General features: G+C 28.3%; 3 protein-coding genes across 4 annotated transcripts in view; 2 read left to right on the top strand and 1 right to left on the bottom strand.

Moving 5' to 3' along the window:
* LOC107064860 (uncharacterized) overlaps positions 1–13,556 on the top strand; it is an 81,546-nt gene extending 67,990 nt beyond the window's left edge. The window contains exons 4-6 of the mRNA XM_015318006.2: positions 10,384–10,565; positions 10,659–10,790; positions 10,882–13,556. Coding sequence (XP_015173492.2) covers positions 10,384–10,565; positions 10,659–10,790; positions 10,882–11,026 — 459 coding nt within the window. The 3' untranslated portion in view covers positions 11,027–13,556. The remainder of the gene's footprint in view (positions 1–10,383; positions 10,566–10,658; positions 10,791–10,881) is intronic.
* A 1,212-nt stretch (positions 13,557–14,768) lies between these two features.
* Positions 14,769–17,139, top strand: LOC107064863 (ribonuclease Oy). Of its 2 annotated transcripts, XM_089174623.1 has the most exons (4): positions 14,769–15,082; positions 15,197–15,276; positions 15,463–15,753; positions 16,135–16,918. In XM_089174623.1, the coding sequence occupies exons 3-4, from the start codon at positions 15,692–15,694 to the stop codon at positions 16,712–16,714; spliced, it is 642 nt and encodes a 213-aa protein (XP_089030749.1). In that variant the 5' UTR covers positions 14,769–15,082; positions 15,197–15,276; positions 15,463–15,691; the 3' UTR covers positions 16,715–16,918. The 2 variants fall into 2 exon arrangements, with proteins under 2 accessions (XP_089030749.1, XP_089030750.1); XM_089174624.1 differs by lacking the exons at positions 14,769–15,082; positions 15,197–15,276 and having other exon boundaries at positions 15,589–15,753; positions 16,135–16,673; positions 16,751–17,139.
* Positions 17,135–19,040, bottom strand: LOC107064862 (UBX domain-containing protein 1). Its single transcript, XM_015318008.2, has 7 exons — positions 18,857–19,040; positions 18,733–18,786; positions 18,477–18,635; positions 18,071–18,322; positions 17,745–17,982; positions 17,480–17,660; positions 17,135–17,410 (listed from the first exon to the last, which is right to left on the bottom strand). Exons 1-7 carry the CDS (start codon positions 18,910–18,912, stop codon positions 17,358–17,360), a joined length of 993 nt encoding a protein of 330 aa, XP_015173494.1. The 5' UTR covers positions 18,913–19,040; the 3' UTR covers positions 17,135–17,357.
* Positions 19,041–19,365: the final 325 nt, after the last annotated feature.

The raw sequence follows: 19,365 nt of genomic DNA, 5'->3' as shown, positions 1-19,365 counted from the left end.
TACCCCCCTTTTCAATTGATTTTCTATTTGAAATAAAAACAACAATTCGTTTACTTCCTATGAAAGGTATTGAATAAATTGATTCTTATCGAGAATCAAATCGCATAATCGTTTTAATCGAACATTGGATCGGCTACTTTAATTTTTATTAGCAAATTATTATGCATTGAAATTTTTGTACTTGTTTCATTTTGGTAATTTAAAGTTAAATATTTATGAGAAAATTTATAAAGGTTTAAATTGAAAATTTGAATTTAAAAAAAAAAAGAATTTCATTTGACCAATTTCTGAATCGAATAAAACAAACACACGATGTACACCGCTAATTTCTAAACACTTTTTATCTCACGGCATCAACTTACGCGTGCGCGAATGCACTTTGATGTATCGAACGTGTTTCCCGACTGCATTCCACTTTTGCAATCCGACAAAAAGAACGAAATGTTCGTTTCTCTCGATCTTCTCTCATCTTCCTGAAGACAAAATCGAAATATTCGGTAAATCGGTTGAACAAACAACAACCGATCGTTCTGCAATTACGATACGAAGTCGACATTTTTCTTTTACATTTTACTTTTACAAAAAGTAAAAACAAAAATAAAAATAAAATTGAAAAGAAACAAAACTACCTTTTGTTATTTTTTAATTTTATTTTTCGGTAGAACAGAAGCTTCCTTTTACCCTTACCTTGTGTGTTGTCTTTCTCGAAGGAGAATCAACGGTTAAATTAAAAGCTGCTGAGAGACTCGGTAGCAAGTAAACTCAACAAGCAACACAAGAATACCACCTAACCGGTTGGCCACATAACGTTAATTAATACACGCCGCGGAATTACAAAACCCGGCATGACTTGAGCCGATCTTTATCCAACCTACGAACTAACAAAATAGGAATATCGTTAATCAATATTTCACGTAACACGTTTTATTATTTATTTTCATTTTTCAATCTAATCTAACGAAATCTAAACGATCTACTTAATTAAAAGAAGAAACAAACAAAAAAACAATAATAACGATTAACCCTTTGGTAACATTTAACGTATCAGTACGTCATCCCATTTATTTGGTTAATAAGATTTATATGGTTCATTGTGATTTATTTCAAAAAGTAGTGTGTGTGTGTGTGTGTGTGTGTGTGTGTGTGTGTGTGTGTGTGTGTGTGTGTGTGTGTGTGTGTGTGTGTGTGTGTGTGTGTGTGTGTGTGTGTGTATTATTTTTATATTATTAACTATAATAATATAATATTTAAATTATAATTATTAAATAATGATAATTTATTAATTTAAATTATTGACATTTAATATTATATTTATATAATATCAATTGAAATTATTATAATATTTAATATTACATTTATATATAAAATATTAATTTAAATTATTATACAATATATTTAATATTATATATTTATAATATTAATTTAAATTATTAAAATATTTCAAAGTAACTTTCAAATAAATGTGTACCCAAAGGGTAAAAGATCAACGATTTACGAGTATCGATATTTCCTTATTAGACAAAAAAAGAAAATTTTTTTCTATTTCATGCACGAAACAGCAATTTTAAATTGTCACAAGTAAAACGATCGTGATACTTGTCATAAAATAAATATTGTTACGAGCAAATATCGATGGCAAATGATCCTAGCAAACTTTCAAACGTACTTTCTACGATCTACGTTCAAAAGCATTTGATAAGTTTTTATTCCTATTTTTTTTTTTGTTTTTTAGATCTCAAAGATCAAGAATACCATTTATAATATATTGTACATATGTATACGTATATATATAGGATAATAACATCCGAACGTTAAATCGTTCATGCCGAACCGAAGTAACGATCAAAAACGTATAATGAGCTAGGACAGGTAAGTTAAGAATAAATCGATCTAACTAAAAGTAGGGTGAGCGTGTTAAATCAGGGTGAAATATTTCAAAGTATACAAACGTGACATTAGAAAGAAGAAGTGAAATCGATTTTACAAATGAATCGAGCTTTCTAAGATCGAAATAAAGAGTTTTCTTTTAATTCAAAAGCATAAATCTTATCTCGAAAGGTGCACATAAATCGATTCTGAGAAATCTTACTTGGATTCTTTTTTATTTTTCATCCTTTTAATTGCTGGATGGTAGAGTGCGAATGGTAAAAGTATCCAGAATTCTATGCAAATGTGTGCATGTGTGTCCAACCGGCAACACCACTTCTCCTCTATCTTTATCTGATTTTCGTACCTGCGTGTGTTTATACACGTGCTAGTTAGATCAGATCAAAACATAGTCATTGGTAAAGGTTTACGAAACTTCGTAACGCGTCAAAGAACACAACTGTTTTTGATCTAATAATATCTTCTCTTTCATATATTTATTATTTGTTATAATTTTAATTATAGTTATATATATATATATATATATATATATCGAGAAACTCGAGTATTAATGATAAAAATAAATCAAAATCTAAATGAAATACCATAAAAAAAAAGAAATAAAAAAACAACCAATAACGAAGAAGAAATTAAACTAAATAGAATAGATAAAATAATAATCATAATCATAATAATAGAATAGAAATAAAGACATCATACAGATAGGTTCTTGTCTCTCTTTTTGTCTTCAATATGATTTCCCAAGACAAGAATCTTCTAGAAATGATTAATGCCTTCTGGATGATCGATAAGTATGATAAAAGTGATTTTACCTGGCACTGTGAGCTCCTTACACAGAACAACTATCGTAATCGTGATCATTATCGGTTACAGGTATCCTTACACAATAACCTAAGTATCTACCTGATGATTACAGAATGTAATATCTTTGTTCACATGGTAATCATTATTACTCGAATGCACAACTTTTCAAATTAATGTTCAAATTTCCATAAAGGATTATAGTTCGAAATTATGTTAACAAGTATTCCAATCACGATTATCAGAATATACATTGTAATTATTTTCTCAAGTTGTCCTTCGTCGTCCTGTAGAGACTGGTATAATATGATTTAAATAAAAATAAAAAAAAAAGAATAAAAAAAATGAAATAGGAAACAACAAAAAAATTCATAGAAAAAAAAATTGATCAACAGGTTAAACGTTTGACGTTAAAAGCAAAGTACGGTGTGTAATAGAAGAAGGCTATGTGTAAAATGGTTTCTATAATATCCATGAGCTTCCGTTTCGTACTTGACTTGAACTAGGTGAACACCTGGACCAGTGCCAACAGAACCCGATAGCTAATTCCCGTGTAATCATCATCCTGTGCAAGCTTAACGCTACCCTAACGCGATAAAGATCTCGATCTTGTATGTTGGAACGCCCACCAATAATAACATGCAAATCGGCCTTAACACTTACGCACGCGTCGTTGAAAAACTACCAACCTGAAAGAGTGAGAGAGATGCTACTCTCTTGATTGAGCAACACACAAGACCAATACGTCTTTATCTTGACTTTCAAAAAAAAAAAACTCAATTGAGTCATTCGAAACACATCTCAAAGATATTCTCATACACACACACACGAAATTATTTTTTTGCGATAACCTTTTTATGGTTCAATTAAACAAAAAAATTCTTGTGAAATAATATTAATAGAATGAAATAGAATAGAATGAAATTTTAACGATGCATAATAAATCTATTTGAAAGAACAAAATTTAACTTTTAAGTAGACTACTATAATTAATCATCATTAATGATTGATCATAAAAGTGATAATTATCGTTTAGAGGAAGAATGAAATATAATGCGTAGGTTTTGAAACAATAAGTGTGCTGTAACAACACTGTCTAATATAATTAATTTTCTCATGGTTTATTCTTGAGAAAGAAAAAAAAAATGGTTTCTATTGAACAACTTGCGTGTAGATTTTAAATCGAAACGAGTTAATAATATTCAAATAGTAAAAGAATGGAAATTACTAGACGATAAAGAATTTCCTAATAGCTAATCTCAAACACTCTTCGTGTAACCATCTACAAACAAAGAAAAGAGAAAAAAAAATGTTAGACGTGTGGGTGTAATGACGAAGCGAGTCGTCTTTTAATTACCCCTCAACTCGTCTCGAGAATTAATTATTGTTGCTGGGAGGGCCTTTCATCTGACTTCAGAACCAGTCGATTAATAGGGAATTCGTTACGTCTCAAAAGAACCCATAAAGAGAATATCAATCCGTTTTATTTCTTATGGTGCCGAACAAAATTACGCTAAATTTTTGCTTTAAATTGATATGTGGTTTTATAATATATTGAAATTTAATATAAATTTATTATTTATTGTATAATATTTTTAAATTTTTATATAATTTATATATTTTAATATTTTTACATAATTTATATATTTTTAATTAAATTATGGTGTCGAACAAAATTACCCCTAACTTTTTCTTTAAATAGATATGTGGTTTTATAATATATCGAAATTTAATATAAATTTATTATGTATTTTTTATTATTTTTAAATTATTATATAATTTTTATATTTTAATAATTTTAAAATTTTATATAATTTATATATTTATTTTAATATGTTTATATAATTTATATATTTTTAATTAAATTATGGTGTGGAACAAAATTACCCGTAACTTTTTCTTTAAATAGATATGTGGTTTTATAATATACCAAAATTTATTATAAATTTATTATACATTTTAATATTTATTTATTTTTATATAATTTATATATTTCAATATATATTTTTATTTTTTATATAATTTATATATTTTAAATATTTTTTATTTTTATACAATTTTTTTTATATATTTTTAATTAAATATTGTTAAACATATTCGTTCAAATATATAAAACATTATATTTATATTTCCTATAACCGAACTTAATTGAATTTAATTGAGTTTTTTGTGATAATAAATTGGAAAGTTTCACTTCCGGCAAGTCTTTAAGAAGCTTAATATAAAATGAATTTTTTATCGAAACGGGTTATGTTTTCAATCTTTTAATAAAGCGTATAAAAATTCTTACCTTCGTTTTTTTTCTTGTTTTTTTTTTTTGCATAAAATAATTAAGGATGATCGTTCTCGTTCGATGAACGATTATTTTCCAAGATATGCGAGCCCTCACACTTCAGGATATTCGATATCCTTGTGTATCAGATCGGTTTGCGTGAAATACGTCATCTCGTATCAAAAGACATTTTGAAATTAAACCGTATACAATTTTGAAGAATTTTATCGAATAATCTTTACATTTATCCAATATATATATATTATCTAATTAATTCTTCGAGAAAAAAAAGTGCAATATATCTATGACACATTTCTAAACTCTTATTCATTAGATACATTTATATAATATTAAATTTACAAACAAGATAAGTTATTAATTAAATATAAATACTAAACATATTTATATTCTGACGTATCATCATCAATGTGCAACGAAAAGTTCAAACGAAATTCCGTACGTTCTCATAGACTGCATTCCAATAGCAATTATGCTAGTTTTTGTTGTTGTTGTTGTCAGATTATTATATTCCTCGATGTAATTTGTTGCGACACGGTAACATTTAACCATTTACCAAGGAATAATTATCGATGGAAAATTTTAAAACATTTTATATATATATATATATATACAGAAAGATGATAAAAACTTGATTACGAGAGTATGTGAGCATATCTTTATGATACCGCGAATGAAAAGAATGTCAGGTGAAAATGATTAGTCAAAAAAATGTAATGCATTAATTTTCATGTAAAAGCGAAAGTGTAAATTTAGTTTCGTATTTTAAATAATAAAAATAATTGAAGGAATCGCGTGAGAACTAACAGTAAGGAAAACGCGTCGTGTTTTATCAAATCACTTTCTGGTATCACACGATTCCAACGCCCACGAGGTTACTTTCCAAACTAGGAGATATTATCACACTATTCGACATAGCATCTAGAAAGTTCTTTGAGTAATCGTTTAAATCAAAAAAAAAAAAAAAGATATATACGACAAATCGAAAAGAAACTAAACACATCGATTATACGAACACGATCTCGTTGATTTATTTTATTTTATTTTTTTTTTTTATTAACGATTTACATAATATTTCTTAATGTGTATCTCTTATTACTTAGATTTGAATAAAACACAAATTGTATTATTTTTAAATACATTAATTATATCAAATTTTAATCAAACGAACGATAAATTAGGAACAATTTATATTTGTAGACGAAAACATGGTGTTGAAACGTGTCGATCATGATTATGTAAGAAAACAAATGTACGAATGAACGAATTATTCAAAAAGAACCAGTAAATTTACCAAGAAGTAAGGAAAAAGCACGAGGATGAAATTCGTGAGCAACGTCGAAATCTTCTAGGTTGGCTTTCGAGTGTAAAAACCCATAGTTGCTTCTCTTTTCGCACGGTTCACCGAACGGTGTTATCCACAACGCGCACGTGATTTCGTGCCTCCTTCTTGTATTTCATTCACGAGTGGGTGCCCCAGGCAAGATACGGCGAATGTTAATGAGCTGTCCGGTCAGCTGCTGGCTGCTGCTGCTCTGCTCTGTTCTGTTCTTTTACTACCCGGAGAAGATTCTCTTAGGGGGGATTAAATTCCTGGATTTGCCGTTTTACCTACCACGAATCAACCCGCTTGAACTTTACTTACTTACTCGTGTTCTAATACAAAATTACGGATAAAAATTCTTAAATCACGTAAACAAATTATTGAATTATAGAATTGTTTTTCGATTTATCATAAAAATAATTGAAAAAAAAAACAATTTTTTAACGTTGTTAATAAATAATATTCGAAGGTTTATCGTACTATGAGATTTTAAGTAACATCTGTGTTATATATATTAACCCTTTTACACTCGAGGGTTTCACTATGAAGACAGTAAATAAAAGAAATAAAAAATTGATACAAGTTTAATTCAGATTAACAAATTTAAATGAAAATTGCTTTGAGTTACTGGTAATATGAATAAAAAAAAAAATTTTGAGTGCAAAGAGTTAAATAATAATAATCAAATATATATATATATATAAATCAACACACAAACTTTCTGATCAAACCAATATTTATCTATTATGATAAGAATCTTGATAAATGTTGAAATAAATTGTTCAATCGTTGAAAGTATCGAAACTCAAGGGTATAATCGGATCTCCGATCAAAGTTCATTTACTTACATTTACAAGTATTATATATATATAAACTTAAACTTCCTGTTACGAGTGACATTAGGAATACTCCCTCTGATCGTTATCCGATTGAAGAGAGAGAGAGAGAGAGAGAGAGGGAGACTCTCTTCGATTCTCCTCGACCGATCCGATTTCTATCTCGAAGCCGCACTGTAATCTTCCAACTGTCACGAAGTTAAGCTACGGGGGTGGTTGTGTGTGTGGTTGGTTGGAAGGTACGATTGAGAATCCGTCTTATGGTTTTAAAAGGTCGCTAACCTTAAACTCAAAAGCTACCGACGACAACAACAAGCTTCTTAGTTGATTTGAAATATCATGAATTTTGTAGATACTTCAATGTTGTAACTTTGACTTTACTTGATTATGAACAAATACCAATAATAATATTTTTAGTCCTGGAAAGAGTGATCGATTCTATATAAAGTTATTTTTCTTTTGTTTTCTAAATGGATAAATAACAACGAACCACACACACACAAGTATGAACATTATGTAGACATTATACCATTCAGAGAATGCATTGGAAACTATTGGAGGTAAACTTCAAGGGATTTTATCCTTCGTGTGTCTCGGAGACATTAAATTTATGACCACGATCTCTCGGTCGGGCTATTCGTCAGGGACGATCGCGAATCTCAATCCTGGTGTACAGACTTGACAGCATGCACACGTGAAAGAAAGAAATAAAGAAAGAAAGAGAAAGGAGAAGGGAATATAGATGCGGTTCTCGTATTGCAAAAGATCCTGCCGGATCTTTACGCTTTGTCAACGATCAAAGAATAAAAAAAAGAAATATGAGAATGATAGAAAGAGAAACAGACAGACAGAGATGAGATTCACAAGTATAGGACGTTTAATAAGAAATAATGAAAGAAAGATAAACCACCCTCTTGGAATCTGGTATAGTAATTTGTCAATCGTTTGTTTCTATATATATTTTTTACTTTAACTTTTCTTAAATGGATTAGTATCGAACATTTGTTCTTTGTTCTTTAACATATTACCCGCCACAATAAAAAAAAAAAAATTAAATTAACTGTATAATATAATTCATACTAACCTAATATCGGGTTGGCAATTAAATGATTGCTGATTTGAAAATGCCATCCTATTGACAAAATCAGTAATAACTTAGTTGCCAATCCAATAGAACTTTTTTTGCAATAATTGTTTAATTTTTTTTTATTTTAATATACAAATTATTTTATAGCATTATTTAATATTCAATATAATATATACTCAATATTTAATGTAATATATAATTTTAATATTTAATATAATATATAATTTAATATTTAATAAATATATAATTAAAATAAAAATAGTGAGAATTTTTATTATTTTCATAAAGCACAAAGTGTACAATCTCATGATTTTAATAAATATATTTAATTCTGAAGTTGCAGTTATTAAAAAAAAATTCCAAAATGCATCCCAGAAAAAGGCCATTGGTGGGTAATGGGTTAACGATCATACACCATTATTTTCATCGTCATCATTATCATTATTTATTCCTTTACTAAAGTTCGAATAACTAACTCGATTATATAAAAATACAACCTGAGAAAACCCATAAAGATCGATCGATTATATTCGATTGAAAATTGATGATGACAATCCTTAAATGTTGATTTAAAGATAAGAATAATATACACAACCATAAAGTTCTGACACATACTATTTTAAAATCACATATGTCTATTCTTTAACTTCGTTAGCTTACCCTTTAACATTTATCTTAAGATATATACACACATACATATTTCATATGTTAAAATAAATGGTGTTGGTTCAAGCTCTATGCAAACTTCATGATCACCATAATCCTTTTTTCTCTCTCCCCTCTCACACCATAGAATTCCATAAACGTAATCGTGACGCGATTGATCGGTGGCACCTTCGAGTCTACGATCACTGCATTTCGTTCCGCTAGCCTATTGTCATCGAACAAACTATTCGATCATGTTATCTCTGTCTGACACGAGCTGAAATGTACGATCGATCGATCATACGATCTTTGTGATCCCCTTGAATTGTTATTTTTTTTTTCTTTTGTGATTATTATTTTTCTTTTTTTTCTTATTATTATTATTAGTCTAATGATAAGACAATTATTCATCGAGACACTTAAGTATAATGTTTCCTCTGAGACTTTTATTTTTCCTCCTTAATGTCTTCATTGAAGTTATTCAAGCAAGAAATGATTGGAGAGAGAGAGAGAGAGAGAGAAAAAAAATATATAAAAAAACAATTTGTTAATCATGTCTGATTCAACCAGAGCAACAAGAACGATAAAAAAAAAAAAAATAAAGAAAGAAATGAGACGTATATAAAATGAACAAAAAAAAGTGCATAATCGAATCACGTAAGATATACAAGCGGAAATCGGTACGTGCAAACATTGACTTACAGGGGTGGGAGAGGTGGGGCAATTAAAGTTAATTAAAGACATGTCTCTAAACGCGAACTCACCGTAACGCGGATCTCTTCTTTTTATTTTTCTCCATTTCTATGGCACGGCTAAGTTTTACTCGTATCATTCGTTTTATCATGGCAGATATAGTATACACAAGGCGAGTCAGGTTAATTGAGCTCAATTAGTAACGAAGTGATACCGAACGATCGTTAGTAATATTTTTTATCAACTCACGATTCTTATTCCTGAATAAAACAACGCCCAACAAAATAGCACGATTAAACGAACTGGGACAAATGCCAGTTTGCGTACAGATGTTTGTTACTATGATACATCGATGTAATCCAGCTAATATTTCCTATTTTTTTATTTTTAATTAAATATAATTAAAATGGATAAGGAATTCTTGAAACCAAATATTTTTAAATAATTCACTGATCACAAATAAATAATACTTGATATATTTTCTACTTTGCAATTATTGCGTGTAAACGCAGGTTTGTGTTCAACGGTTTGCTATTGCGTATCGAATACATTTGTCTACATTTAAAAATGAAAAACCCAAAAACAAAATGCACGCAAAGATTTAATTGATACAAAATATTTAAAAATATTTTTTAATAATCCACTGATCACAAATAAATAATATTTAACATATTTTATACTTTACAATTACAGTGTGTAATCACCAATTTGCATTTAAACGTTAGCTACTTTTGCACAAAATACATGCAAAGATTTGATAAATTTTTGTGATAAATTTACTGATTAATTATTTGTTGTTTTTGTTTTTTCTTGATTACAGATGACAACCCTATATGGTTCAAGCGTGGTAGAAAAATTATCATTTTACAATCACACGGAATGTGAATGTAGAGAAAAAATGGATTACGGTATATACGAGAAATCTCACGAACCTAGATCCTATCGTCATCATCAGCCCTCTTCGCAACCGCAAAATATGAGGAGAGCACCGCCAAAAAAATCGTGAGTCTGATTGATATAAATTCGAAATAAATTAATTTTTAATTGGCATAATAAAAAACACAATTCATTTTTATATAATAATCGAATCTATAGGTGCCGATGTCCTTCAGAATTTACACCGAAAATTACACAGGACGGAGAGTGCCAATGTTATTGTTACGAACATAATCTAAACTGCATCAAAACGAAACGAGGAAAAGGATATTTTTCTTTGAGCGACAGATTGTAAGTATTAATTAATTATTTTTTTCATTTTTACATAATTTTATTTATTCTATCCCATTATATTAATAATTAAAACTAACAAATTTTACAGGTGCATTCAAAATAACGAATGTGTGATACCAATCTGCGAATTTGGGGAGTACATGAGACGAGAAGGTAAATGTCCTAAAAAAAAGGACAAATTCGACGCCATCGCCAATTTGGGAACAAATTTCAATCATCGATATAGAAGTTAGGAAATAAATACCACCACAAAACTTGACTTTTGTCAAATAAGAAGAAACGTATGAAGAATTTAAAAAACAAACAAACAAGAAAAGCAGAAAAACGAGGGCAAACGTAATAAAAAGCGCAATAATCCCCCTCCCTGACGGTGCCATTTACTTTTTCTTATTATTTTTTTTTTTGTTTAATTACTTTTTTATTTTATTTCAAGTGCCTTTAACGGAGAGACTTACTATAATGATATATATGTGTATATATATACAATATATACTATATCTCATATGCGATTATGTATAAAATGTATTACGCCATTTTTTTGTAGATGATAGAAGAGTCGCATGATCACGTTCTGATTATCGTTTCCTTTCTCTTTTTCTTTCTCTCTCTTTGTTAGCCAGGAAAAAATTAAAAAAAAAAAAAAAAAAAACCACGTCGACGAGATCAAGTAACTACTACTACTACTACTACTCATCTTTAGATGAGACACAACTCTAATGCTGTATTTACCGTCTGATCACGCACGCTTCTATTCTACTTATAAACGTAACGTGATTCGTAGAAAGTAGGTCGGATCGATTAGAATCAGCCCGTTCATAAAACTTTCCTCGGGGTACATCTTCTATCACCGTCGATCATTTTCAACTTCAAAGGAACTTTAAGATTATCTTTTGAACTTATAATATCTTCCTTCAATGTTGGTGGTTTCCCTTTGATCATCTACGAGAAAGTTACAGGACGATTATGACGATAAACGCGTATGAATGTAAAAGAAAAAAAAAAACATGATCGTGATAAAGAACGTCAAGTAAAAAATTACTTCCACGTGGTATTCAAAAAATAAAACAAAGCTAATGTCACTTCGTAGTATTTTTTTGCTTTTTTGTAATTTAACATAAACGTGCATCATGGGTGATGTGATGTGTCCTATGATAAATTGAGAGAACTATAATAATAATAATAATATTGAAAGAGAAACAATAAATATCAAAACAACTTTTATTAGCGACTCGTATTTTTTAATTTAATTTAATTTAATTTTTAATTATTTTAATGTAATTTCTTTTTTTCTTCTTTTTTTTTTTTTTTTTGAATCCCCATAGTTTAACGCTAGAAATTATTCTCGAATACGCGAGCCTAGTCTGAGGACCTGTCTCTATTCTAAGTGAAAAATTCTTCTCCCACTCAACCCCCGTTACTAAACGACAAATGATATTTACAAAATAAAAATAATGTATTTTTTGTTAATTTTATATAAATTAATAAGAGACGAAAAAAATTGTTAAGAGAAGGATTTACCAAAAATCGATACGGGTCCTTGATGTATCCAAGATTTTGTATGTTTATAATGATACATTTTTATTGTATTTAATCGAGCAATTAATCCGTAAGCTTTAGTTAATTTAATATTTAATCTAAAGAATAAGAATATAAGAAGAAGAAGATGAAGAAAAACAAAAAGGTAGGATTTATTATTCTTCGATCCTGCACCCTGTTTTTATTTTTTACTTTTTTCATTAATCCTGCTCTTTCCTTTTAGCTTTTAAGTACGAAGAATAGATACAGCGATCCTTAATACCTAAAACTTTGTGATTATGCTCGTAATATGAAAATTCTTTTTTTTTTTTTTTTTTTTTTTTTTTTTGAGTGAATACACATTATTCGTGGCTTGTCAAAAATAGAATATATAGAATAAAAAAATAGAAAGTGAAATAAAAAATTTTAAATATAGTTAATAGAAATTATGATTATAGGTAAAGATTCATATTTTTTTTTTTTTGTAAACGTCAAAACAAACCCCATAAATCATTGTATCGTTTGATAACTTGCTCCTTCCTCTCTCTCTCTCTCTCTTTCTCTTTCTCTTTCTCTCTATCTTTCTCTCTTTCTCTGTATACGTTTTTTATGTTACTAATAAAAATAAAAAAATAAAAAATAAAAGAGTTTTGCATAAAGTTTAATACTCTAAGCAGTGCGTGTCAATGCAAATAATATCAAACAAATAAACATTTACAAAATAAAGAATAAAATGTATGAAAAAAAAAAGAAAAAAATGATATTCGAAAGAAAATTTAAATTAAGTTAATTTAATTGAATTAAAAAATAAAAATTAAGCAATTATTCATAATTATCAATATAATTTTTGTTCTATTCGTATATAAATTATAATTTTATTATTTTGGCCCGTACTGTGTGAATTAATGTTCGTCTTGCTAAAAATCGAAGCATTTAAAATGTTCTCCCCTTCTTTCATTTGTACGCTTTTGTATACATTTACATAAATTGCTATAATTATAAACAAGATAGTCTAATTATTAAAATAGTCAAGACAATATTGACAGCGTTTCTTGTAGAAAAATATAAGTCTACTATCTGTATATGAAAAAAAATCTATTTCTTTCATTTACGAAATAAAGAAAAATCATCTTTCTTTTTTTTTATGTACCACTTCATCATAATGATTTTCCCTCGTACGCGATACTCGTCTTTAGATAGTGCATGTAGATGTAAACGGCAAATAAAATAATTTCATTAGATAAATGATCATTTGATGTCAAGATTTTTTTTATTTTCAATTTACCTATCCACATCCAACAATTTATCATCAAAATAATATTAATAATCATTATTTTTCATTATAAATTATAAAGTTCAATGTAATAGTAATTATAATAATTTTTTTTTTTTTTTTTTTAATAAAATAATATTATTCAACTTGTATTAGAAAATTAATTTAAAAAATCAAATATGCGATGGAATTCGTTCATCGAACATTATTGAAGTTCTTTTAACTTTCAAATCAAAGTCGGCAAATTACTTTCAGAAACGTTAAACATTTTTCTCGGAATTCAAGGTATTTAAAAATTTATAAATATTTTTGGAATTTCTCTAAGCAAATTTCTAACCAAAGATTAAATTCCACGAATTCGATTGAAAGACCGTAGAGAAATCCTACTGCATATTCTACTCCATTTAAACATACCATTAGTGAAAACCAAGTTTATTATTACTTCTGAAGTCATACAACTATCTATTTAAGTAACACATAAATAAAAAAAATATAAAAAATTTCTTATGAACTAAAAAAAAAATAAATAAGTTACCAATTTTTTTAAAGTAAACTTTAAATCCTAAAACTGATGCCACCTAACGTCCACAGTAATGAAGACTATCAATGATAAAAATAGTAAACTGTTTTGCCGATTTCTTATAATATTTAATATAAATTTTAAACTAAAAAAAAAAAAAAAAAAAATAATATGAATGAAAATTTTCCAAATAATTTATTATTAATGTTCTATCTTAATGAAATTTGTTTAGAAACTTAAATTTAAAATCACACATATCATTTTCTACATTACCAACAATAAAAATAAATTATTATAATATATTTTAAATTATAACTAATAAAAAAAAGAAATTAATATTATAATTTATACAATAAATAATTCAATTTTGTACAAAATTACTATTTTAAATATAACAAATTTACAAATATCGAATATCGAGCATTCAATTGTTTACTGGTTGTTGATGTAATAGAATATTTGACAATTTCCGAAATAAGAACAAATTTAAATTTGAAATTTAAATTTTAAATATTGATATGCAAAATACTCATACAAAAAATAAAAGAATTCAAATTATGTGCCACTGTTCCCGAATGATGACGAATTTGATCATGCGTGTAGAACAAGTTGCATACCGTACGGAATTGAATATAATTTAGCAGTGAATAGAAGTGAGACGACAGTAAGTGCATAGATCACATTGAAAGCGGATAATAAATCATCTTCTAAGAAGATTACAGTATTAGAAAAATGATTGAAATAAACATGTGTTATATAAAAAACGATAATATCAATAAAATGTATTGTTCAACGCAGCAAATGCTTAGACATCAATTTCAACGCATAATTCTTCATGAGAGGATAATGATACTTTATTCGTACGTCATCAAAAGTAATTTTGTACATTCTCAGCAAAAAGAACGAACTTAATAGTTCTTTTAACTTGACGTATATGTTTGAACAACTGTATTAAATATTCACGTTATTTACTCTGGCAAGGTAACAGAACAAAATAAATATTAAAATATTAATAAAATACGATAAGAAAAATGAATACTTTGACCTTACATAATTCTTTAAAAAAAATGTTATTCTTATCTATAACACTTCTAGAAAGAGAGAAGAGAAGAAGATAGTGAAGAAGAGAGAAAGAGAGACGTCTCCAAACCTGTCGAAACATAGCTGCCTTTCAGGTACAACAGTGGTGCTCAAATCCTACATAAACGTGAAAGAAATACAAACTGAATTCTAAATATTTCTTTAATTAAAATTAATCAAAATATAAGAATCGCATTATTTTAATTTTATTTCAAATAAATAAACTAAAATATTGAAGATTTTTATTTAATTATAATTATAAATGAAATACACAATTTCAGTAATTTCGATATTCTACTTGCAACCCCTTTGATGGGATCGAAATTCTTCAATTGCGCACCACTGAACTAAAGGGCTGTCGTCTTCCATTCTATTTTATTTAGTTGGGACGTCAGAGTATAACTAAAAATAGTGGTGGGAGTGAGAATACGTGTAAGAAACGAAAGGAAAGCACCGTATACGAGAACTCAGTCTCTTTTATTAACAAAGAGACTCCAAGTTGCTAACAGCATGCTGCGGCAGTACATAGTCACGTGTCTCCTTCTTTTACTTCTATTTGATCCTAGTTTTGGGTGAGTAATACGATTTATTTGCAACTGTAATGTTTAAGTTTCTAATTGTTATATAACGTAACATTGTAAACTTTAATCCGAGAGATGATCATTTTATTTTTACGTCATCATAATGTAGAAATAATCGACCTAGAAAATTATATGCAAGTCCCGTTATTCAATCATAGATACACTAACATTAACTAATGTATTACGCGATAATTCTTCGATATTATATTTATAAATAAAGTGTAATATGTATATATTTAATTTATACGAGTACTGAAAAAAAAGAAATATATTTTAAAATAGGAAATGCATGATAGGATAGTGCGAATAATATATCATTTCATTTATATCGTAGAAAATAAAATATTCACTTAAATGAAATTGTCTACCTAGGAGACGACGTTCAAAATGCCAAAATAAAGAAAAAGATTCTCATAACTTCGACGTATTAATTTTCACTCAACACTGGCCACAAACAGTGTGTTACGTATGGAAGGAAAAGTCTGAATCGCATGCCTGTGCATTACCCAAGAACGACGAATGGTCCATTCATGGAATATGGCCAACAAAGTATCACACCGTAGGTCCGAATTTTTGTAATCAATCTTTGCCATTTAACGCGAGTGCTTTGGATCCGATAAAAAGTGAATTGGAAGAAAAGTGGATCGATGTAGAAAATATGAACGATACGTATTCCTTTTGGCGTCACGAGTGGATCAAGCATGGCACATGTGCCGCTATACTTCCAGAATTAAATACTGAATTCAAATATTTTCAAAAGGGACTCGAATTATTGAATATTTATGACATGAAAGATGTTCTTGGAAAATGTAACATTCTACCTGGTAGCAGTTATGCGGTTCAAGATATTTTCAATGCAATTAAAAAAATTGTTGGGACGACACCAGAGATAGGATGCGTGCATAACAAGGTAGGTGAACATATTTTTTTAAGGATGAAAAAGTTATTGTAATTTTATAATTAACGAATCGTGCCATTTTTTAAAGGAAAAAAGACGAAGCATATATTTTCGAAATTAAAATCTGCTTCGATAAAAATTTACGATTGGTTGATTGCGATGGTATTAGTGGATACCCTTCTGAGACTTGTAAGAATTATAAGCAAGTAACATATCCTGGTATTGTACCATCGTATTATAACGTGATACAAATATAAAAATTTTAAGAGTAAATCTTCGATAACTGTAAATGGAATAATCACATAGTACAAAAATGGAAATTCAGCTTAGGCTGTGACTCAGAAACTATAAGTTGATATATACGAATATATCATGAATCATTGAAATTACTAATTAACAAATTATACAAATTATTAAATCATTGTATAAAAGAAGAGATAATATTTTGATGTGATTTACAATAAAATACGTATACAATATTTTCAAACGTATATTTCCTGCTTCCCACTCAATTTTTCTTAATTATAGCATTTTTGAAAACTAAGTAATGAAAAACTTATCTGCAATCTTAAATAATCAACGCATATTAAAAGAATTTCTTTTATATAGCACTTAATTGCAATTAAATTGCATGCTTAGAGATAATGTAACTGCTCATTGTTTGCATTCTTATTATTAAAATAAAAATAGAAACCACTCAACACGATGCAGTCTTTTTTTGAACGATTATAACTGCGGAAGGCACCAGCCCTAAAAAAATCCAGATAAATAAAACAATTCTAAGATAAGTCAAGTAAATTGATTTCAAACACGACATACCTAAAACATCTAATGGTACATCATAATCCTCCTCTGTGAATACTTTTTTAGGAAAGTTTGTCATTAAATTAAATGCTCCACTATCATCCGTTCGATTCATTTCAACAAATAATCTAACGGCAGATAACTGTTCTTTGCTTCCAAAACTTTGCGTTAGGGTACTTCCATTTGTAAGTCTAATCTGAAGAATATTACATGAGATTGTAAAGAGAATAATCAAATATCTTTTTACTTCTATTTTTTACATATATCTATTTATGATTACCTGTAGCTTAGTTTCGCTGTAATCTTTTCTGTGATGAGTTGATGTAGAAGAGGACGATGATAACAATGAGGACGTTGATACAGAATTTGTAGTTGGATTGTTTTCAGCAGCAGCTTTTGCACGTCTTGCAGCTTTGTCTGCTTCAATCTGCGCTTTGACTTTCTGCCTTGCAATTACTGCTTCTTCTTTTTCTCTCTTCCTTTGTTCCAAAATTTTCTTCATTTCTAACTCTTCTAATCTATGATTATTAAAAATATAAAAATGTTAAAACTAAGTCCTACTAAAGATCTACTTAAAACTCTGATTCTATTAGCGTAACATCTTACTTCTTTCTTGCCTCTATCATTTCTTTTCCAGATTTTATTCTATTTCTCTCCCTTTCAAATGCTTCCTTCTTACTTTGTTCCTCTCTTTCTTTTCTCTTTTGTCTTAATTTTTCATCCAACAATTTCAATTGTTCTTTCTTCTCTTCTTCGGTAAGTGGTTTCTTTTCTTCTGTACTTTCCGAGAATTTATCGTGTCCAGACCTTGTAGCATGAAATTCAACAGCTACACAGCTGTTAAAAAGCTTTCCACATCTATAAAATATTTAAACATGACAACGATAATGAACAATTATAATAAATAAGAGTGTGACTAACATGACTAACATAATATAACAATGTGAAAAATTGTGAATATGAAATTAGTCAAATTACTTAATGAACAATAAGTGAAAAACCATGTACCTACATATCACATTTCATAGACTTTGCAACTTCTGTCGTAGATACTTGTCCACCGGTACTAGCATTACTATCTTGTGCTGGAGTATCAGCTACAGAAGCTGGTACACTTTCAGCAACAGGAGGTTCAGGTGAAGGTTCAGCTTCATCACCATGAGCCAAAAGCCTTGTTAAATAAATTCAATATTTTCATTGACATGAACAAATAAAATAACAATTAAATAATAAATAAATAATGACAATCAAACAAAATAAACTTTTACCATTCCATTGCTGGGACTACGCCATTGTTTCCTGTAATTTCCAGGGCCTTTTCGCTATAACAAAACATAATGTAAACTAAAGAGGTTAACTTTTGCCGCTTGAACTAATTAATTCGAAACTTACGCTTTGGATATACTGAAACCCATGTCCACAAGCATCTTTATATCTGTCGTCGACATTTTTTTAACGTTTATTTCAACGTTAAATTAAATTATTAATCAGTTATGAACCTTTTTCAAATCTATTTGTCTGAACGGAATCTAATTGTCACGTCGAACCGACGCGCTCTCTGTACGATGTCTCCTAACCAACGCAAACGTCACCAGAAGTTAATGTATGTCTATATCTATATATATAGAAATATATATAATATGGACCGTCTATTTTGAAAATGGTGTAAGTCCATTTTCTTTTGTTTCGTAAAAATTAAAGATTTTCATATCAATGATTACTCAATTTCTTTTACCGACCAATTTTAAATTATACAAAACATAGGCATTTTTTAAGAAGTTAAATATTAACTAGTTATCAATAAAAAGTGTACATTAAATTAAGCATTAGTTACGTGATATCTTTTTTTTTTTTTTTTAAATGAACTGACACCACTTTCAAAATAAACTGTCCATATATGT

Source organism: Polistes dominula, unplaced genomic scaffold, assembly GCF_049000335.1.
Source record: "Polistes dominula isolate Pdom_NZ unplaced genomic scaffold, Pdom_raw_medaka contig_16, whole genome shotgun sequence".
In the NCBI taxonomy this organism is placed as follows: domain Eukaryota; kingdom Metazoa; phylum Arthropoda; class Insecta; order Hymenoptera; family Vespidae; genus Polistes; species Polistes dominula.
The sequence above is the reverse complement of the archived record's forward strand: the minus strand, read 5'-3'. Positions and strand labels throughout refer to the sequence as shown.